Genomic DNA, 23,511 nt, shown 5'->3' on the forward strand with positions numbered 1-23,511 from the left:
AAACCTTTTAATAGAAAAGAATTGAAGACTTTTATGAGTCTCTCGCGCGGACCCTTCAATTTTTTAGCAGCGTTTCGCGCGGATACTCTGCGTGAAATCGGAATATTAATATCTGAACATTGCGAGTGAAGATATTATCGAAGGGGTTGATTTGCCGGTACAGCTCTATTTTCGGAAAAACACGAATTGCAGATGCATGTAAATAAAAACGTTTTATTAAACACGAAAAGAACAAACATGTTATATGATTACAGGGCGTAAAACGCGATCCTTTCTGCGGTTTCATATCGCTGACCGGCGCACGAGCAGCCGTTCTAACAATCTAATCAAACGAAAATCCACATGCACGCGGGTCCGTAATCAATAACCACGCCCTTCGCATTATCGCTCTATAATCTGTGTACGGCCGCGAAAGACGTTTTCTTCGCGGGTAGTGATGATTGATAGCGCGCCCGTTGTTTCCTCGTTTTTCGGTCATTAATCCTCATAATTCACAGGATGAAGTATTTTGCGTCGTGCATATTGTGTGTTGGATAAACAGGCCCCTGTTGAAAACGGGGTTAGCGGCGATGTACACATGCATATATATATATATATATATATATAATTTTTTTTCGGACAGGGCGCCTCTATAATTTGCGCTCACTATTCACATAGCGCCATTTTTATGAAAATGTCCTCTTGCTTTCTTAGCAAAAATATCGAGATTGAGATATAAGCGAGTGAAAAAAAATAGGTCTTTTCGCCAGTTGAATTTCGGACAGCCAAACGAGCAACGAAAGTATTTTCTCCAATTCCAAGTGATTCCTCTTCACTTTAGCAGAATCTTAATCCGAGACTTCGCTTCTCCACGATTTGTTACATTAAAAATTGAAAAGTGACACTATAAATAATGACTTTCCTTGATATTTCCGCCGGAGGAAAAGATTTTCAAATTCTTACGAGGAACAACTGTGTAAATAATGAGCTGTGTAAATAATGAGCGTATATTATGGGCTACCCTGTATATGTATGCATGAGGGTGCTATTAAAATTTACTTCACGTGGCGAGCGATCGTTATCGCGACGAACACAACGAAACCACACACACACACACACACACATATGCATCCCGACGCAAAACTCCATTCTCACGGCACAGTATCTCAGATCATTGTCTTTTTCTGTCTTTTTTTCTCAATCTTTCTCTCAGAGCATCGAGTGCAGTCGATCGAGGCTGGCGATCTCCCGCTGCAACGACAATCGCGCTCATTTGCACGGTCGCATGCGACAAAAGCCACACATGCGTACACGCACGGCGGCGATTCAGGCCGCGGGAGGAACGAGACCGTAGAGAAGGAAAATTGAAAAAAGCCAAGCGGTATAATATTCGAATTAACCTCGGTGGATTTACATAAAGCCCCGAGACGGCGGCAACCTTGCGAAAACCGGCCGCTGCCGTCGCCGTCTCCCTCGAGCGGGGCGATCGTGACGGAGATTCGACGGTCACGAGGCGGCGTTTGACACAGTTTCGCGCGAGTGCGGTAGCAGCGGCACGGCATTAATGCCCCCTTTTCTTCTGCCCCTTTCTTACCTCCTCTCCTCCCTCCGTCCCTCACCGTCCTCCGCGCAAAGTACACGTACGGGGCGCAAGGCGCTTAATCGGCGCGCCGATCGCATGTCTAGCGTACATTTTTGCGCGACTCACCTTGCAGATCTCCGTATTGGTGTAATACTTCTCCGGCGGCGGTGGTATGGGCGGCGGGTTAGACGGGTATTCTTGGACCGCCGGAATTGGCCGGGCGAGATTGATCGCCGAGTTGAGCAGGAGCGGAATAACCGGCTGCACCTCGCCGATCCCTCCTGTCCCGCGGCGGGATCGAGAAGAAAATTCGAGCGAGTTAGAAACGCGCGCGAGATTTCGGCGCCGGCCGGTCTTCTTTCGGTTTTCTTTTCGTTCTTTCTTCCTCTCTTTCTGTCAAACGAGCCGACGAGAGCCGACGAGAGCCGACGTAAAACGTTGTCAGTCGCGAGCGAATGTCGAGTTAATTGTTGTGTTGATCATTATAATTGTTAGGATATTATCGAGTTACGGTCATATACCTTTCTTTGTTCTTATATTCCTTTCCATCGCTATTGAACTGATTATAATCATTATCCTGGCTTAATCCGGCGTTCAGTATCGAATTGTGCTCCGCCGCGATCATAGTTTCGAGCTCCTTGAGCTTCTAAAACCCAAAGTTTCTAATAAGCGCATTGTTCATATTGCCACTGAAGAGGATTGCCACTGAATCTACGACCGAGGCGCTCGGGTTGCTCTTAGAGAATTCCGCTCGACGGACGCTTCAACGCTCGATCGCACTGTAACAATCAACTCTAACGACCTAACCGTGACAGTCGAAACTAACGGTAAAGAAGTAACCGACCAATCAACTGCAACGATCAATTAGGTACTCGCAAGCGACACCTCGCGCGCGAGTCACTATCCCCGTAAGTCCGTTCAATTAAAACAAAAGAGCCCGCTCGGTTCTCCTGTTCTCCATGTCGACGGGCGAACGGCGATCTCGCGACCCGACCGCAACCCGGGGGGAAGCGGGGGGCGTGTCACATCCGTTTCGATATATCACGTTGTCATCGAGGCGTGTGCACCGGTTCTCTCCGTCATCCGCGGCTCGCGGGAGCGCGCGCGACAGTTGCGTCCGACGTTCGACGCGATATCGCGACCGGAAAGAGACTCCGCGGCGGACGTGAGAGTCCAACGGGGTAGTTAGACGGGGGTGGGTGGGCGGACGGGCTGTCGCTGCCGATAGTTAATTAATCAAAGACCCCCGTCTAATTCGATTAAACAAGGTCGCGGCACGGCAAACAGTTTCTCTGTAGAAACCCTCTCCCCCCTCCCCCCCACCTCTCCGCCCGCGCCGGTCGCGCCGTGTCCGGCAAGCTGTGCCAACTACGGGGAGACGCAGCGGAATAGTTCGCCCGACTATTCCAACTACGTGCGGTGCGGCCGCGGTGCAAACCAGGTGCAGAGATTCGAAACCTCGCTCTCCCTCCTGGCCCCCCTCCCTCCCTCCCTCCCTCCACCCCGCCTCCGCGCCCGACCTCGTCAGCCCTGGGACGGACCGTTAGAATTCCCGCGGCGATAACACGAAACTATCCTGGTGTCGATGCGGGAGTATCGGAGTCGCGCGTCGGACGGCACGGAAGTGAAAACGTCTTCGGCAGAGATTGGATGTAACCGGGACGCCGATCGGCTTCTGATATCCGAGGGAGAGAGAAGGGAGAGGGGAGACTGAGAGCCGGTCGATTGATTCCGCGGGATCTCTCTGATTCACGATGGGTCGATCGTCGCGAGACACGGCCGACGAGGTCGGCCCTGCGGAAAGGATGTTCCGGAGCGCGCGCTATTTCGGGAATGAGCAGATTAATTCGCGTGTTATCGCTAAAACTCGTGAGAAAGCGGAAACGGAGACTCGGCGAAAATGCACGAGGAAGATATGGCAGTAAAAGTTGCAGCGGACCAGAAAGCAGAAGTATGACCGAAATTATATATTTGGGTGAAAATGTTATCGTAAAATATTGTAATTGGTAGGAACGTCTTGTTTCGCTTCTTCTTGTTGTTTGCCGTTTCCGTATTCATTCGCATCGCAGTATCGATACGGCTTAATGATAAGAACACGGTAAAAGAAAATGTAATTTTAATTATGAGGTAATTTTCATCATCATCATATTTTCTACGTGCACATAAACGAGAATTGTGTGCATTGGGAGTGCAAGCGATAATCTCACCAAGATACAAATTTTAAAAATATATACGGAGATAAAAAAGTAGGAAAATCGAATCGGGAATCTACTTTATTATTATTATATAGAGAGCAAATTTTGTCGAAGCAGTAATCGCGTATAGTTCGCAAAATAAGATACCGAGCCAGTTGCAACACGCAAAAATACAATGTGAAGAAGAGACACACTAAGTCAAACACAAAAGAATAGAGAGACTGATACGTACAACAAATTCTTTCGGAATAACTTCGCAGTGCTGGAAAATGCATATACGTGAAAAAGCGCAGGAAAGATGCAATAACATAATGGAGAAGCGAAACATACGCGCGCGCTACGGCATCAATGGTGCGCGCAGTCTAAAAGTTGACTCTTTGCGACTTTACATCTGATTTACCTCTGATGCAACATTTCGCGTTCCAGCCGGTATCTCAAACGTATTTTCACACATCAATATTGCGCTCGATGCGAGTATATCGCCATAAAGGAGTCGCGTTGCATTAGTTAACTGCCAGAGCATGAGGATAAATGCAACGTGCGCGACATCATCGTCGGGATCTTGCAGATCGAAAGATAAAGAGAAGCGTCCGAGGACAATCCGAGTGGCAGAGAATTTCATTTCGACGGTCGCGAAGGGAAAGTCGGCCTTCGTCGGCGGTCGTCTCAAGTTGGGCGATCGTCGACATCCTCGCGGTGTTGCGCGTGTACTCGCGAGCGAGCAAACTCTAACGACCGGCGATTCCGCCCACAAGCGCCGATCTACGGCGATTCGAACATGTGAGCGCTCTTTTAATGTCGCTACTAACCGGCGTAATCCGTGACAGTTTTGTGCAACTGCGGCGTCGTCGTGCTGTAGGCGGCCGGATGGTACTGCGCCGGAAGCGGGGGGCAAATTGGTCCCTTGTCCTCGCCGTCCTCCTGCACGGAGACCTGCGGTCAAATATCGAGCGTTATCCTTAATGCAGCTGACATTTATGCACGCGTATATCGTACCGTTGAAGGCGATGTATCGCTTTTCGTTTCACTCTCGCTTCTCTTTCACTTTTTTCTTTTTCGCGAATTATATACAGAGAAAAATATTCTGTTGCTGAGAAAAGTTCGCTTTCCTTCTTCTCAGCAATGGTTATCTTCAAGGAATATTGTTTCTTTTTTTTTCATTATAGTCTTGAAATGTACTCATCACGAATCTGAGGAAAGCTCAGGGAATTTATATTCTCTGTATAGGAAACAATCTTGAATTTTTGTTTCAATTTAATATTTTTGACGTTTTTTTTTTTTCTAAGTATTAAACTTGTAGGATTCAAAATGTATTTTGAGTAAAGTTGATATGCTTGGTGAACTCATGTTTGATTTGCCGATACACAAATCTGGAAACAAATCTTGAAGCAAGTAACATTTATTTGAATGCAATGTATAATAATTTTCTCTGTATAAAATAGAATTCCTGCTGATGTCCGGTCAGACTGTTTTCCCCGCATTCCGAAAAAATCGAGTCGATACAATCTCCTATCGCAGAGAGCTCTGCACAGATTTTGCTCTGGGAATGTAACTCGTTACCGTTACCCGTCGAAAAAAGAGACTCGTTACCGTTACCGTTGCTCAAGAAATAACGTGTCGTTACCATATCCGTTACTTCTTTCGCCGAGTTTTGGCAATCTTTTCTTTAGGATTCCCCCTACCCGTTCCGCACGCACGTATCCCGCGCCCTCGAGATATCGAAATTTGAATCGTTCCGAGATGGCTGTTTACGGTGCGAGTTTACGGGGTCTCGACGAGGGAGTCGTTTGCCGACGTTATCCTCGCCGTCGATGATAAAAATAAGTCCGTGTCCCACCACGTCCCGTCCCGCCCCGGCCGTGTCGGCCCATCGTCTGTTTATTGTACGACAGCGTACCGAGTGCCGTAAAATAAAATTACGCGATCGGCGATACATAGTATGGCAGTAGTAGTAGCAGTCAGTAGGCCAGCCGGCCGCGTCGTACAATAACCAGACGCGCGCGCAGCCCCCTGAGACCGGCGCGCTTTGTGCATCCCTGCTTCGTCGGCTATGAATATTCTGGTGAGTGAGACAGACAGATAGGCAGATAGATAGATGCGTTATTTATCGAGCGCCCACCGAGGGACACCGTTCGCTTAAGCGCTGAAGAAGATGGGGGGTTAAAAGGACAAAATTGGACGACGTGTGCGTGCTTCGCACGTATGATTGAGGCGAAGAAGGTGTTTGTTGCGTGCACGGGAGGAAACGCTGTCGCATTTCCTGTTGCATCGATGCACGGAGAAGATACCGCGGCAAAAGTTACGTTAGGGTTATATTTTTGTAAAGCCGCACTGAATCGATGGAGATTGCTACAGGAATATCAAGCGACAAAGCAAACAAACACTCGACTGCAATATTGTGCGGCAGAAAGTTGAACGCACACGTGACATTTTTAAATAAAGCTTCTCGGACACGTTTTTGTGTGATTAAAGATCGCAAAAGTTGCCTCGTCATTTTTACCGCAATATTTTCTCTGTGCGGAGAAATCGTCAACGGCGACACGATTGGAGGAAATCTTGTCGGTTCAGTGTCGATATTGTCGAAACTAACGCTCGAATTGTTGAAGCAACGTTAGGAGTTACCTTGCTTCGAGCAACCATTTCGTAACGATGTTTTTCTTTTTCTTCTCATTAATATCGGTAAAGCAATTACATTTTTTTCGGCGATAATAAAGAGTAAAAGCGTTACTCTCCTCGTTACCTCATCGAAGAGTTTTGTCGTTACGAAGTCATCGAGATTAAACTTGTCGAATCCGACTCAAGTCAGATTCATAACACAGTTCCACAAAAAAAGAGTGGTCGGTGCCTAAAATAAGCAAACCCCAAACAAAAAAATAAGAGACACGTATTTTTTTATACGTGCCCAATTTCATATTTAGATTATTTAAAATCATCCTTGCAAGGTATATTGATATACCTGGTTTTCAGAGAGTGTATTTCAAAAATTATAAAAGACACAAAAAGATATTTCAGATAAAAGTTGTATGGTTTTTGATGCTCCTTACAAATGTATAGTTAGATTTCTCAAAAATATTATATTTTTTTATATCCCCCTCCTACTATCTTTATTTTTGCAAATTAAAAATTTTTGTAATGACAAGAATTGTAGCATTTTTTAAGCTGAATTCAATCACATACAGCTGAATTTTGTTAAGTGAAGTTACGATCAGTTTCTTGAGGTTAGGGACGATAAAGCTAGCAATTGTCCAATTCTGACCTCGGATTCGGATTCAGCGGATCAAAATACATAAGAATATACTTGTCCGCTTTTAGGCACCGACCACTTTTTTTTTTTTGTAGGGCTGTGTAATTAACCACGTGCTCACACTCGGTTCGCGAAAATGCATTTGGCTCGTTCCATCGCAAAGCGTTCACGCCGATACCACGCGATACTCGGCCGCTATAGGCGCAATTATCGATGTGTTTTCTCTCGGAGAGAGGGGGGCGCGCGCGCCCAGGCGTTCACGCGCGATATATTAGACTCATCTCGGGAACGTAAATAGCATGCTCGCGCTGCAGCAAGAAAACCGGCGGATAGGAACAAGATCTCAGCGCGTCCCGGCCAATATATCACGCCGCTTTCACGGCCGGGAATTCGGCTTTTTGACCTCGCGACGCAACGCGGTTAAAGAGGCGCCGAGAGCGCCCTGCTGAAAACTGCACCGCCTCGAATTTCCCGAATACCTCGAGCCAAGAGAGAGAGAGAGAGAGAGAGAGGGGCAAAGAAAGAGACAGAGAACTAGCTAGCACCGTCGCCGAAACACAGCCCGGTATTACCGGCGTCGTCCTCGCCGTCGTCGTCGTGCTCGACGATGACGTCGTCGCCGTCGTTGCTCTACGAAACGCCGTTCGCGACGGCCGTAGCATTTGCGTTTCTCCATTAGCGGGATTCGTCATGGCGGCGCGGCCGCCGTCTGAGACGCGGACGTAAAACCACAGCCGGTACCCCGCCCGTAAAGCCCTTATCTCGCGTCACTTCCTCTCGACGCCTTTATCTCGGAGCTTTTCACGAGGCCGTGCGCGAGGCCGTCGTCCGGCCGGCCAAGCGATCGTGCTCGACATGCCATCATTGCCCCCCCCCTTTCTCTTTTTCTCTCTTTGCTTCCTTCTCTCTCTCTCTCTCTCTCTCTCTCGCGCCACCCTTACAGGAAATTAAGAATTTTATTATAACAAACAATCCGGCCGCCGGATTTTTCTCCCTCCCTTCCTCTGTCGTCCCCTATTTCTTTTCCAGATATCGCGGGGCGCGAGGTTGTTGCTCGTATCGCGGCTCCGCTTCGTCGCGACATTCAGCGATAAGGAAGCTCGCGGGTGATCGTAGAAGAGAAGGTGGCGGTGGTGGAGGGGGTTGAGAACACACGTGTAGGAGAAACGCGACGAAATGCGCCCTCTCCACCAGGCGGAGTCGCGCGATATAATATCCATTGATTTTTGCGTTGCCGCAGGGGCGCTCAGGGTTGACTGTTCGCAGCGGAACGGGGAAGAGGCGGATCGTGTAGGGGGTCGCGAGGGCGTAGGACGGGTGTTAATTTCCGTTTAGGGAGCGTTAGAGGATGGCAGACTGGCGAGATGCTGCGGCACGGCCGTTAAGATAAGATAACCACTTAGCCATCAGGATTCTACGCGAATCTTCGCCGTCGCCGCCGTCACCGCCGCCGCCATCACCCCCTTTTCGGCACCCCTTTTCGGCATCCCTTCTCCAGGATGTCTCGCATACGCGCGCATGCAGCAGCCGCAAGTGTATACCTCGCGGTCGCGAGCCCACCAAGCTGTTTCTGGGTCTCTCTCCTCCTCCCTTTCTTTTTCATCGCACCCCCTTAATAACGCGAGGCAGACGTCCCCGCGCGCGTGTAACGTCTCTTTCTCCATTAGGACTATCTAAAGTCCCGTCGCGACTTCCTGCGCCCTTACGGCAGGGCATTCGGCGCGACGACCACGTCGACGTCGTCGACGGCTCGTACGCCTGCTGATCGGACACCGAAACGATCCCGGTCGTCGGCCGCGCGACGGCCGGCGGTTTGCTGGAAGTATTACTATTGCCTCCGCGGCGGGATGGCATCCAGTTTGTGCGGAACGACCTTGCTTATCGCCGCGAGAATAGTCCGCGAGCCTCTCGGGTGTAACGACGCGATCCCCGCCGAGAAAGCGGAAGCGACAGTGATGGGGCGAAGAGGAGGTCAGGACCAAAGTTTCCGGGTTCTCCCGTCGTTAATGCGACGGCGAGCGACGTGGAATCGTTCGAAGTCGTTCGATTAGCCGGCTCTCGACGACGACGGCTACTCGCGACGACTGGCGGCCGCGCCGCCCGCGACGCACGCACGCGCGCGCGACTTTCGACTTTTATCGCTGTGAGATAACTGAAAGTTCGTCCTCGTGTCGTCGGTCTAGCGTGAAATCTCTCGCCTTCCCCTTCCCCGGCTCCTCTCGCTGTCGCTCCGCGGAGAAATACACAGTGGTCGGCCGAGCGGAAGGGATGACGGAGAGATGACTCGTGAGAATTTATTAATACATGAAGTTACGAAAGCATCATTAAGCGGAAGAGCGCGCGATATCTAGAGCGATCTGAAATAACTCGCTTATTTTTAACGACGGAAAATAACGCTGTAAAAATAGACCAACTCGATATCGACTCGGTATCGCCTCGTTATGTGTTTTCTCCTTTGGGAAGTTTTTTTTCTCTCTCTCTCTCTCTCTCTCGTCTCGATGTATCGTCTCGCAATTAGACAGGTTTGTGGAAAATACGAGTAAGATTTGTCCGGTTCGTCGCAGTGTGACATTTTCAAAGACCGAGCAGACCGAGAGGCCGATTTCTTTCTCACCGGTTCGCTGAAAATTATCCGTCGCGTTCCGCCGACAAACCTTGAGCTGCTTGGTCCGTATATCAATATTGTTAGAAATATGATGGTTAGTGCAGTATGAAGAGGATCGACTAGTCTGTGTTAAATGTCTATAAATATGATGTACAGCTTTGTGACGTTACAAACGAATGAACGATGAAAGAATATCAATCTAACTCGCATGATATGTAAAAACTTATAAAAATCAAATCGCGCTTGAACGTATAACAATCCTGGTTGATAGGGCATATGTTTATAAATATACAGCGACAGATATTACATACATACAACTGGAGAATCGATCGCGGTGTCAGGTTTCACCGCGTTTTTCCATATCTCTCGTACTTTCATTACGTCAGATTTTTAACTACGCTGTCTTTAAAAAAGAATGTGTAATCAAGAGGTTGCAATGTGAAAAATATAGCCTATGCGATATTACCAAACTGCTAACAAATTAACAGTCATATACCTCAAACGATACCAGGAATTATGTATTTTCATGTCGGTTTCTCGGAAACTAGGCGGTCAACGATTCCGCTTTTTTATCGTCTTTCTCTTTTTCATTAAAAGTAACCTGATCGTTGGAATTAAAAACGCGCAATCGGGATAATTTTCTTACTCAAGATAGGGGTATAAATATCGCAAGCTTTAGCATCAATTAAGACATGTTAGCCTTTATCACATGTCCAAAAGAAAGCGGGTTTACAGGCCAACTGTCTTACCGAGGCCTGCAGAGATCGCGGCTGCTTGCCCCGAGAGGGAGATTTCTATCGACATCGGACTTGACCTCACCCTCGGGCTGTGAATATCCCTCTTCATTGTCGGCGGTGCGGCGCCACGCGAAATAATCCAGTAGCTTTTCCTCCCACGTATGACATATCAATCGCGACCGTAACTACAAAAGGACCCCACAAGGTCGGCGTTCGCGTATCCGTGTGGGACTCTTCTCCGCAAATCCGGACACGTTCGATTGGTCGGGGAATGCTTTTATCAACGCATCAGTCGCGTTGTCTGACGCCGCGAGGGAGACGTCGCTTTCTCCCTCTCTCTTTCTCATTTTCTCTCTCGCGGTATCTTTTCTCTTAAGTATAAGTTTGGTATTCCGTGCGGAATATCGTCGCACGAAATAAATTACCGGCTCTCTATGGGCAGACAGCGAAAGAGCGAGAGAGAGAGAGAGGAAGACAGAATCAGAGATAGGCGGAGAGTGAGGAGGGAGAGTGAAAGAGAGACAGAGAGAGAGAGAGAGAGAGAGAGAGAGAGAGAGAGAGAGAGGGCTTACGTGCGCACGTTCCGCGGGATTTATCGAAGCGGCGTATTTGTTCAGAGATATTGCGTGTTTACCCGCATACTAATCGCGTATCGAGCTGAACCGCGATTACGAGATCGGCAAACGATAGCCGTCGAGTAATCTCTTAACGAGGTTGCTGAATTAAAGGTGCGTTTAAATCGAGTGGATTATTGATAATTTATGTGCACCGGTTAGTGTCGATTCGCTCCTTCGCCAACACGCGAAATCCGATTTCGCCGCGAGGCGAGAGTTCTCCTCCCGCCGCCGTGGCTGCTCTTTGTTGTCACTGCACGCGCGATTAAGGATTCGATTGTGCCGGGAAAAATGCGAAACGCATCGGAGACGAAGCGCTAAAATTGCCACTCGGCGCGCGACAAGCGTGAACTAATTCGCGCGGCGCTCATCTCGTGTTTATTCGCGCACCGTATGATCCTTGATTTTATTTAAGTTTAAATTTTCCAATGCCTCTCTCAGACACGTTCCTATTTACGGCGGACGTTTTCGCCGCTGGGGTTTCTTCAAGCAGAGATAATCGCAGTTTCAATATGGGGTAAAAATATTTTTCTAAACGCTAGAGTTTCACCCGCGATATTTCCGATCGCGCTTATTTTCGTGAATTTATATTTTCGGCACGATAATTAATTACTGCGTTCGTTAATGTGAAGCAACGCAAATTTTTCACCCTTATCGATATCCTCAGGAGAAAACAATGCGCACCATTCACAATAAGATGAATTACGCCGTTCTGAATGATAGCAACGAGCGAAACAATTTTTTAGCTAAATGAAGTATGAGACATAAATTCAGTATGTCGGCTTTATTAAAAATTCATGATGTAAAGCAGGCGGGGTCGGGTCATCGATGCATTTGCTTTATGAAATTTGTCGCATATTAAATACTTATTGTATGGGAAAACCAATATCCAATTAATTTATTTTTACTCTTGAAAAACAATCTGCTCTCTAATTTATATGTTAATCGCGCAAAAAGCTTCTCTTTACGACTAGCTTCCGCTGCATAGTATTCTCCCTCTTTCTCTCATCTCTCTGTTACACAGTGTTCACTTTTAACCATCCGGAGCGGCAAATTTATTTTAGAAAAAGTTTCGGCTTGAGCAAAAGTTGCTCGGTTTTTCAACGATACCGATATTTCGTTTATCATTAACAAAGCGGAACAGCACAGTGTCCACTTTTGATCAAAGTATCCATCGTCGTTAGCCACCACTTTTCGCTGCCTTTCAGCCGATTGTTCGCACCCTCCGCCACATCCCTGCGTGCCCGCAAAACGAGCCGCCTCGCGAGCCAATGAAATCCAACGCGACCCGCCGAACTTTTGCGCGAGCTCCTAATAGAAAACTGTTAAACCCGTTAACGCGGCCATCGGAGCTACGCGGAACGATAGGAGCCAGAATAACGATGTGAGATGAGAGGGAGCGAGAAAGCAGAGGAGGGGAGGAGGAGGAGGATGAGGAAGGAGCCGGAAACGGGAATCGAAATCGCGCGAGCGACGGGGGTCACTCGACGAAATCCCAGAAGTGCCTCGGCGAGAAGATTCCGGGCACAAAACGATCCTCCATTAATTAGCGACGGAGTGCTTTTTGCCATTTTCATTACCATGAGTACATCTTCGCCTCTTTTCCGGGAAAAGCTGTGCGACCCGCCGCCACTGCCACTGTCGTCGTCGTCGTCGTCGTCGTCGTCGCCCGGCTTTTGCACATTTCCCGACTCTTCCTTCTGTCTTTCTCTTTCCCTCTCTCTCTCTCTCTCTCTCTCTCTCTCTCTCTCTCTCTCTCTCTCTCTCTCTCTCGGCCGTTTCACTTGTTCCAGCGTTTTCCCTTCTCTGCCCTTTTCCTCTCCCTCCCGTCCTCCCTCCCTATCGCATCTCTTTTTTTATTAATTTTTCACGGTACTGACCTACTTTCAATTAACGCGATTCGCCGTCTTCTTTCCGTCCGAGTGCGCTCAGTCGGTCAGTCGCGCGGGTATTATAATTAGAGCGCTCACGCAGAATATTTTCCGCGTTTTCTTTCACCGAGCGTGCCTCCGCCGCGCGAAACCAGCCTTGCGAGAAATCCTTCCTCAGATGACGACGACGACGATAACGACGATGACATGCCGATATCGTCTCTTCTTAGCGTGAACGAGAGACTTCTTCCCTCTGTTTCTGTCTCGCTCTTCTTCTCGTGTCCTCCGCCCGCTCAGGCCTCGATCAAGGCGATGTGTCCGCGTTTAAGCGGCCCCGATCTTTCTCAAAGGATTTAACAACGGGTAATCCCGCGGGACTATCTAACCGCGCACAATGCGCGGGGTTACAGCGCGCGAGTTTATTGCTTTAAATTAAAATAATCTGTTTTCGCACCGTGCGCGCCGTCCCTCGTATCGTCGCGGAAACTTGCGGCCCGGGGCGCGGTAATCGCTTTCGCGCGCTCCGCTTTTGCAAGATGGGGCGCACTCCCCCAATCTCTCCCCTTTGTCAGGATATCTGGGATCAGCGTTTCTTTTTGAGAATCAGCTGAATACCTTGGAATAATTACGATGAATAATGTTTCATGGGTAAAACGTGCCAATCGCGCGTGTCAGTGTTTGTCGCTCTTGGCTTTCGGCATCGTCGCTGCCCTCTTTTGATTGTCGTTGTGTACTGTTTTCAGAGACATAACTGAACGGAATTTTGAACCTTCGTCTCCGGAGGGCAATGAACTCTCGCGTTAAATTTATTTATGGGATCAGACGTGATGATCATATTACGCCTATCTTTTCTCAGCTGAGGTGGCCGAAAGTTGATTTGAGGAGAGAGTCTTATCGGTCGCCTTCTCTGTTACACTTTCCACGCACATAGATCTCCATTTTTGTTTGTTTTCAGAGAGGATATAATTATTCGCGATGCTGTAGGGCTTCTATTAAAATAGCGACAGCTATTTGTCGTGCTGAACAGCTCAGAAGATCATTTAAGTCGGTCGACCTTTGACGTGTACATTGAATCTAGTTTTGTTTTTACTCTGTGCTTGCGCGATTGTTATTTTAATCTTAAAGAAACTTTTCATATTAATCTAGCATACAATGCAGCATTCCTTTTCTTCTCTCATTCATACTATTACCGTGCGAGATTTACTTTTGTAATTAGTTGCGCGTATTATTGGTACAGATTGAATCTGGTCCGTGCTTTTTACTCTTTGCTCGGGCGATTGTTAATTTTAAGAAACTTTTCCTATTATAATCTGGCATACATGAAGCATTTTTCTTCTCTCTCATTTACATTATTATCATGCGAGGTTTACTTTTGTGATTACTTGCGCGTGTGCAATCTCCTTTTGTCAATCCAACACGCTAATGTTAAGCTCGAGAGGATATCCCAGGATGCGTACGAACTCATCTTTCTCTCTCTGCCCCTTTCTCTCTCTCTCTCTCTCTCTCTCTCTCTCTCTTTCTCTCTCTTTCCCTGTCTTCCGTTCTCGTGCACGCACGGGATCCATATTTGCAATCGGGAGCCGCCCGATAATGATAAACTCGACGATACTGAATGAAGCGACGCGCGAAAACGCGAGGCGCGTAATACGCCGGTCCCTCGCGACAATGGCGCGAACGTTACACCGCGCGGTAATCGCGCGGATGCGCGCGACACAATGATTCGATATAAATCCGCTCGCTGATTCGCTGTAAGCAGCACGAGTCGCGGCAACGCGCGAGCGCGCACGCGGACGGGTCGCTTACGTAAATTGAATAATCCCCACGCAACGCGAAATCTGGAGCAAGAATTCGCTGCATCGTAAATTCCCGGATGAAAAGCAGAGGAAAAAAGAGCGCAACACTTTGCGGAGCTTTAAGCGATATACTATCCCGGCCGCGCGCGCGCACGTTTTAAAGCGGACCGATGGAGAGCCAACCGGCGCGTGCGGGCCGGAAACGAAAAAAAGCGACTGGCGACTGCGTCATAATCCGTTCGAGCAAGATCCAAGAATGATCGATCGCGGAGGGTGTGTGTGTGTGTGTGTGTGTGTGTACATGATATCATTCGCTGAACAAAGTTTTACGTGAAACTTCCTCCGCGCGACACTCGATTAACACATTGCGCACCGGAAACGCGAAGCGACGTCTTTCGCTTTTTGAGCCGCTGAAAACCGGAAATGTCAATTCTTCTGTTCACGAAAACTTGTCTTTCTTCGGTTTGTGCAATTGTCGCCGCTTCCTTCTCTCCATCTTTTTCCTTCTCTCCACTTTATCTAACGGAGTAGGTTATATTAGCATCTTCCTCTGATGTATTATTATAACGTTTTTTATTTTAAATGTCTCTATTTCTTCAACATCCCACGTTTTACATCTTTGCTCTCACCTTGTAATTTTTATCGTTTTTTCCTCCTCCCGTTTTTATTATTTTTTTTTTCTATAATCTATGCGAATGTTGACTTCATTTCAGAAATCTTTTATAGCAAACGTGTAATACCGTATCTTTAGAAGGTGCGTCGTAGAAAGTTAATAAACCTCGATAATTCGTTTATCTAAAGGACAATATTTTAATGAATAAAATATTATGAGACTAGTCGCTAGTGTATCTTTTTCAGTTTTAACGAGATATCAACCGTATTTCCTTTGGAGCTTAAACGAAATGTTACGTATCGGTTTCGCGATATGCGCTGATTCGAGTTGGCGGTGCATCGCGCTGCTTGTAAAAGTCCTTCCCTTTGGATTACACGAAGATTCGGCAGGAAAGGAAAGAAGCACGGCGGCGGGTTTCGCGAGGACGGAGCGTCAGCAATGCGGGCCCGGTACCGACGGATAGGTGCGCGCGTGAAAAATGACACACCCGGGCGCGAAATGCCTGGCGTGGCGGCCGCGATCGATCGCGAGAAGCCGCGTTCGCCCCCGGTGATGATTAATAAGTTGTAGCGTGCAGTCATAGAAAGATTAATTAATTGAACGTCGGCGTAGACGATAATGCAGTATTTAACTAAAGGGATGCAACGAGTAATTACGCTATAATAAATTGCCGACTATTTGATTAATGACGAGGGGAAGAGAGAGGGAGAGAGGGAGAGAGAGAGAGAGAGAGAGAGAGAGAGCGAGAGAGAGAGAGGGAGAGAGAGAGAGGAGGACATAGTCCGGAAGGAAAAGCTCGACGTATTTCGCACGATTAAGCGGCCAGCTCTGTGTCGAATCGACGCGAATTTCGGCGCGTTGCGGGTCAGGTGCTCAAGCGGAATCGTCGGACGGGCGGGGGAGGCGAGGCGGAAGTGCCGAGGACGTAGTTGCTCCTCTTGCTGCTTCGCGAGGCTCCCGGATTGCTCGATAAATTGACAGCAGCTTTTCCTATACCTGGCTTCTCCTTCTCTCTCTCTCTCTCTCTCTCTCTCTCTTCCTCGGTCGTGCCTCGCCGAGACGACAAGGGTCGCAGGTTGCACGAAGGGCAATAGGGTCATTCCGCCGGGACGGGGGCGACCGGCTGGCTCGCTCGCTGGCGCAACTTCAAGACGGGACAAGTAGCAGGTGGTTAATGCCAGGAACGCGAAGCCAGGGAGGTAGAGGAGATCTCGGCCGGCGAGAAGAAGACGAAGAAGTGGTAGAGCAGGAGGTGGGAGAGCGTTCTCTCGGGGTGTGTATGACGCCGCTTAGCGGCGGGCGAACGACGAAGATAACGCACGTCTTCCCGACGAAGACGACAAGGGCGAGGGCGACGACGACGACGACGGACGACGACGACGACGACGACGACGACGACGACGGACGACGACGACGACGACGACGACGACGACGACGACGTCGCAATACGACCATCCCGGCGGCTCTTTTAATTAAGTGGAGTCAGCTCGACTATCCGGGCGCGCGTGCGCGTCCGCTCGTCTCCCTCTTCCTCCTGCTTAATGGCTGGTAAAAACTTAGCCGGGGACGATATTGGGTTGTCGAAGAATATCTTGAATGATGCACGGTAAAGTCGGCTGGGAGACTCCGCGCGCGTCTGCTGGAGCCTCCAGCAGCCTCCGGGACCTCGAGACGGGGAACATTATAAGCGCGCTTACGTCTTTCCCTACGTCGGAGATTATATATACAGGGTAAGTCCGGGATAGATGAACATAAGAGATGGATGGTCAATCGCTATAATTTTGTTAATATATGCTAGGCGTCAGCACTAATCCGGTCAGTTGTGAGTTGGATGTGCCACGAGTAAATGCCTCTTCCTGATGCATAAAAATACTGTTATTGTGAGGAGATAAATGTCTTATGTTTTTTGTTAACCTCCAAAACGTCGGAAAAATAGCTTGCGAATACGGTTTATTTTGAGTTACAACATTAGACCTGGGCTTAAACGACTAAAAGAAACATCGTATTTGCGTACTTAATTTCAAAATTCATCACCGAGACTACGTTTCACGCGGTGTACGTATCTTTACGCGAACTTTCCAAGCGGGATAGATGGTTCATTTTTATCACGGCTAGATGGGCAGCTTATTCAGCGAGAAATAGCAAGCAATGGACATCGGATTATCGTTTTCTAGATGCTTCAGACGTATAAAAGACGTCGATCCGATCTATTCGACTATCATTTTTCCCTGGATACCTAACGTTAAAAACTTCAGTACATTTTAAACAGCTTCTTGTTTCGTTTAAAGATGCCGAATAGATTTCTTTCTCTTTTCTCTCTTTAATAAACAATGTTTCCCATAAGGTCTTTTTTTATGTTGTAATTTTTCAACCTTTTCTATAAGAAACTTGTGGAAATGTTTTTGTTCGCGATTCGTCGTCTCATCGCGGCTTATTGTTTCGGTGGACTCGAGGACCATCGAAACGACGACACATTGCGCGTGACTTCCGCGTGATCGGACTTTGTTCGGCTACGAGACAAACACCGTTGTTATCGTCACTGTTTGTTAGCATGTGATCTCTAATGGCCTAATCACGCTTCAAACAAGCTGCTAACGTCCCGTCTTCGAGCCAAGCAACAAAGAAAAACAAATAATCATTGTAAGATCGAGGTGACGAGCAAGATTCCGCTCCTCACCCCGATCAGACCAAAAATTCGCGCGAGACCGGTTGGAGATTTTTCAATTCCGCTTCGCTCCGCGCCGTTTTTTCTATTCAACTGTTCGATCGATCGCTCAGGTCGACCCTCCGCTTACGGAAACACGGTTGCGGTCTCAAGTCAATTATTCGACGACCGAACGTGCCACGTGCGAATTTGAGGGTCGTCCGCATTTTCAAAGTTTATTTTTGTATTTTTTTTGTAATAAAAATTGGATCGCGGGTTCGGTTGGTGCTCGCACTCCGATCAGCAAGAATCGTCCTCCTAGCATTTCGACGAGGATCTACTAAGAGGAGGAAATAAAAGGGAACGATCCCGCGAAACTCACGGCGGTGTCTTCTTTTGTTTGTGGAACTCTGCGCTCATAGCTGAGCGGTCCTCTAGTTCGCTTCGCCAGACAGCGAACAGTTTTATTTTATTAATTATTAAAAGGATCTTTAGGATAATTTTATTAATTTATAAAAGGATTAATAATTAATAAAAAGGCTGGAAGATACTAAAAAAATAAATAAAGATGAACAAATTTCTACATTATTATAGGCATGCCCAACTATCCCTTCACATATGACCATCTAACCTGAACACACACATACACACACACACACACACACACGCGCCTGACTATCTATCCCTTATAGAATATTTTTAATATTTCGTTATTATTGGCGTTCCATGAATTTTTTTTCACAAAAATTCTTCTGTACCTTAAACATTATCCTCTAGTGAGTGTGTTAATATGTTGTTGATTATTTATCGTAATGATACAGATGTGTTATTTCCAATTAAATAAACTATGTCCATCTATCCTGAATTCTCTCTTATCCTACATCGGTTGCATTTGGGCGGCTCGCTGGATCGGTGGACGTTATACGCGATGCGTAACTTCGGTAATGTTCGGGAATAAAAGATCTCGCTGATTTTCGTAAATGCAGCATTTCCGCTGATCTTCGGAAATAAAGCACCGCGAAGTGCTTGGTGAGAAACGAAGAGGGAAGAGAACAACGAATGTGGAACGACATCGTCAATTTGGGTAGAGTAAGGAATAGCCGTTTATATGAAGTATCAAATCGCACGTGTCATGAATAATTAATAATCGACTCGTCTCAGGGCGTGATCTTGCGCTGATAAAAACACGATTCGCGCGCCAGTAGTTCCTCGACTCGCAGGACGCTCGTGCTCTCGCTTCATTTGTCACCGTTAATAACGAACACCCCCGTGAAGTATTTCGAGCGACTAATTAGTCCCCGATAGCTAATATCGTCGGAGCGCTCACGCGCCGAGTCTTCAATTTGTTTCGATTGGTTGTTAATGTCGTTATTAATCGTCGACTGTCGTGCGCCGTACGTTTCTCTGGTCGACCCGGTGCCGTGCAAACAGCCAAGCTAGAGAAGAGCTACGTGCGAGAGATAGAGAGAGAGAGAGAGAGAGAGAGAGAGAGAAAGAGAGAGAGAGCGGCTGCGAGAGGGGGTGGGAGAGGGGGTGCAAGCTCAACTGTCTGGCACTCATTATTTCTCATCGTTCAGCAAGTCGTTAATTACTGTCTTCCGCTATATCCTGCGAAAAAGCACGGGCGAACTGCAGGGGGAGGGAAGGAGAAAGAGAGAAGGGGGAGGGAGAACTGTCCATTTCTACGGAACGGACGAACTTCACTTCGCTATTAATCCGGTTAGAACAATAGTGGCTTGGTAAACACACGCCAAGTTTCCAGACCTCATCCCCCCTTTTCCCTTCCTTCCTTCCTTCCTTCATTTCGTCGTTTCTTTTCTCCGCGTCCGCATCGACCGCCCCCTCGCTCTTCAGTCGGTCAAGTATCAACTTTTTGCGTAACACGCTCGATTCCCCCGTCTCTAACGATTCTCCACCCAACGTTCTACTCCTCGACCGCGCTTTCCCGTCTGTCGCGAACGACAGACCGCTCTTCGCTCCTTGCCTCGTTAACCTCGCACGTCCGTGCCCGGCGCCGTCGCGCGAATCGCCGCTTCGAGCTCGCGTTTAGACCGCAGCGGGATGATAATCGAGCAAAACGCGCTTTTCCCCGCGTCTGTCGACTTTCCGGCGTCTCTTCGCAGCCCTTTCCGGCGCAGCCGGCCTCACCGCTGACAGATATTTTTCTCGCGCGGGACGAGCCCGTTTTCGGCAGTGAGTCAACGGCGCGCACGAGTACACGAGGAGAGAAACAGAGTTAGAGAAGAGGGGGGAGGGGGGAGTAAGTGAGAGCTCGCGAGAGAGACGTGTTCGTCCGTTATAAACCGTGCATCGTGGAAAGTCGCGCGAAACTGTACTCCGGGCAACAGTGTGGTAGAATGCGCGAGAAAGAGGATGCGCGAACGACGGCAAAGGAGAGAAGCGAGAGGGGGGGGGGGAGAGGTAAACGCGCGACGTTAATAATTCCCGTTGTTTCGTAGGACAGGAGTCGGAGCGGAATTTACGACAAAGTTAGACGCTCGTCCGCGTTAGGACGAGGTGCGAGGCCAAAACGTCTCTCTTTTCTTTCTCGCCGGGAAGCGTTTTCAGCCGCGGGAGAACGTTACAACGACTACGTCGACGTCGACGTCGACGACGGAATGCGCGACGAGAAACGTTCGGCGGAAAATATCGTCGCCTGTGCACTCCTCTCGCTCGCACGCACGAGCGAAGATATTTCTCCTTTCGCTCATTTTTTCCGCCGCTCGTTTTTCCGCGCGTTTCTCACGCGGCAGTTGGGCCGTGAACGAGCCGACGGGGGCAGGGGCGAGGGGGAGCGGGGTTGCAATTCCAACGCGCGTGTAAAATTCGCGCGTTAGCACAATCGAGCCGTTTAATCGCGCTAATTGCCGTCACGGCATTCGTTCCCGCCGCGCGCGCGGCCGGCCTCCTCTCCGTATAAATACGCATACGAGATTAATTCGCGCAGACTGCTTGTTAATCGCGCGTCACGAACAATCTCGGGAGCGCGTCCACACCCCCCCCCCCCCCACCCGCCGCCCGTGCCTCTTAATCGTTGCAGCGCGCGATTTCGTTTCACGCTGTCGGGCCGCCGTCTCGAAGAGAATATTTGATCGCCGCATTTTCCTTTCTCCTCCCCCAGCCCCCCCCCTCCAAATCTTCCCTCGCCCTCTGCCTCTCTGCTTGCGAGCGCGAGCGCGCGTAATAGGCAGGCAGGTGCAAGCTATTTCGCGCGATTGCTCAAAAGCGCCGTAGAGTGACCTGGAAGCTTAGAGCAAACAGATGCGTCTGTTCGGTTTATTAGATCCAGAGGCGAAGCTCTCCGGCGTTAAAGCGGCTCGGTAGTCGTTGTCGTCACGCGTTGTCGTGACGTCGTAACGCGGAGAAAGATCGTCGTCGTTAAATAAATCGGAGGCGCCGAGAGGTAACACGCTCTCGCCGCCGCGAGAAGGAGGAACGAAGGTAAGAAGAACCGTCCGGCCGGCCGATCGTGCCTGATTTTCGTCCGACGGCGCGCGAGCATCGTCGAGGGCGGCGGCCTCGTTTCGCGGACTCTAACGAGAGAGCTAGCCTTCTTCACGTTCTTCTCTATCCGCAATTCGCGGCAGAGTCAAGCGTGATCTACGCCGAGGAGAAAGTGCCCGCTATGGTGCGGTTACGAGCGCATAGTGGAACAAATATAGCCGGGGAAATAATTTCTTGTTGTAGCTTTCAGTGCTATCTTTTTGCTGTTTCTATACCGCTACATAGTGTACCTTTTTATATTTTTACAGTGATCGCTATACTGTAATATTATAGCGACAACAATAACGCGACGAAAGTCGCATATGCACATCGCTGCTTTTTCGTCAGAAGGACGAAAATGCAGTTAATGCCGAGAGCGATTATAATTTAGAGCGAATACGGAATACCGAGGTCAACCGTCTTTCGTTCCCTCAGCAAAGACTTTCACCCCCGCCCCGTGTCGACGAGACTCGGTCGAACTAAAATCGAAGATAAACGCGTCGTTAATCCCGCGATGATGATTAGACGCGACTGTAGCCACCGACCTTGAGATGATCGCCCTGCTGATCGTAGAAGGTCGACGGCGCCAGGGCGGCCTTGAGCCTGCGGTTCCTGTAGAAGATGAACGTGATCGCTGCGAGCAGCATGACGATCACGGTCGTCAGGATCCCGATCACCAGGCCGACGAACTGCCGCGATTCCGGCTCCTTGCCCTTATCTGAAACTAAGACGCGATATATATATATATATATATATATTTATTTATTTATATATGCATGAATACGAGCGCGTCTGCGTGTACGGCCTCGCGCATACCCTCGATTAGGTGCACGTTACATACGGTGCATATATATTTACATATACATATGTATATATACGTACATAGTAAACAGATGCAGCCGTCATGTTCGAGGATACGGTGGGAATCGATTAGCTTAACGATTAACGGTTACACCGCAAGCTCAGTGATCTTGCACATTGTCACTGGCTTACAGCGCGCTCCAGAGGCAATTTACATTAATTAATCGTAACGCCGGCAGAACGTTATACCCCTTGAAGGAGTGGCGGCCGGGCGGCGGGCAAGAGGAGAGGGCCTCTGGGGTTGCTTTTTAGCGTGCGATCGATCAGCCCGAGTATTCCATCAAATTCGACCGCTCGCTGTCCCCCCTCGCCGGCCGATTAATTTCCGCGGCGATTAGACGGCGCTGTCGCATCTCGACGGCAAAATCCTTCGCCTCTCCTCCCCGCCCTCCCCCATTGTCGCTCTCGATCTCTTTCGTCGTGGTTTCGTGCATTTTTGCACGCAACTGCGACACGATGCGTTTCCGCTATTGTATCCGCCGGCATTATTGGAACCTAATGAATTATTATGTAAACAAATGAGGAAGCGAGTTAAAATAGATGGATGGATAAATTAGATAACTCGTTATTATCGATCACTGGGACGCACGATAAATTATCCCAATTATCGGAATCTCTATCATTGCCATAGTGCTGCATCCGCGTCCCGCGCTGCAATCGAACGGCGATCTCTCTCGGCGGGGTTAATTAGAAAATTAGTTAATTGCCGGCGCGCTATCGCGATTACGCCCGCAATCGTCGTCGTCGTCGTCGTCGTCGTCGTCGTCGTCGCCGCCGCCATCGTCGTCGTCGTCGTCGACGATTGCGTGTTTCAGATACACGGGCGCGGATAACAACGATGGCCGCGTGCCCCGCGGGAGAAACAAAAGAGAACACCTGCCATTAATAATATTTCGACGCGGCGCCGCGCCGCGCCGCGCGACGGACAGCTGATCCGCGCGTGTAGCGTGATAGCGCGCTCGCTCGGCCATGACGCGCCCGATGCGCCGAGCAACACGATCTATCACCGTGGATAATACCCGGGGCCGGGGTACCCTTGCATAATGCGCGATGGAACGATAATGATGATTACGTTCATCGCGCAGCTCGTAACTGGATCACGGTTGATCAGTGCCCGGTTGAACAAAAACAATATCCGCTGATAGCTCTCGTGCACAGTCCCACCGTAGCCTGCCAGGCGGCTGGGATAACCGAACACTTCTATTCTTTAAATCAATAAAGAGGGGGTGGCTGGGGGGAAGGGGATGCGCCCAAATAAGTCGCAGAGAGTGTCGAGCACGTGCGAGCGTC

The 23,511-nt window shown here is 49.0% G+C and overlaps 1 protein-coding gene across 1 annotated transcript in view; it reads right to left on the minus strand.

Annotated features, from left to right (window-relative positions):
- Ddr (discoidin domain-containing receptor 2) overlaps positions 1 to 23,511 on the minus strand; it is a 320,014-nt gene that overhangs the window by 38,703 nt on the left and 257,800 nt on the right. The window contains exons 11-13 of the mRNA XM_019843972.2: positions 21,906 to 22,084; positions 4,566 to 4,689; positions 1,688 to 1,842 (exon numbers count right to left, since the gene is read on the minus strand). Of these exons, the coding sequence (XP_019699531.1) occupies positions 1,688 to 1,842; positions 4,566 to 4,689; positions 21,906 to 22,084 (458 nt within the window). The remainder of the gene's footprint in view (positions 1 to 1,687; positions 1,843 to 4,565; positions 4,690 to 21,905; positions 22,085 to 23,511) is intronic.

This window comes from Harpegnathos saltator, unplaced genomic scaffold (assembly GCF_003227715.2).
Source record: "Harpegnathos saltator strain DR-91 unplaced genomic scaffold, Hsal_v8.6 scaffold295, whole genome shotgun sequence".
NCBI classification, from domain to species: domain Eukaryota; kingdom Metazoa; phylum Arthropoda; class Insecta; order Hymenoptera; family Formicidae; genus Harpegnathos; species Harpegnathos saltator.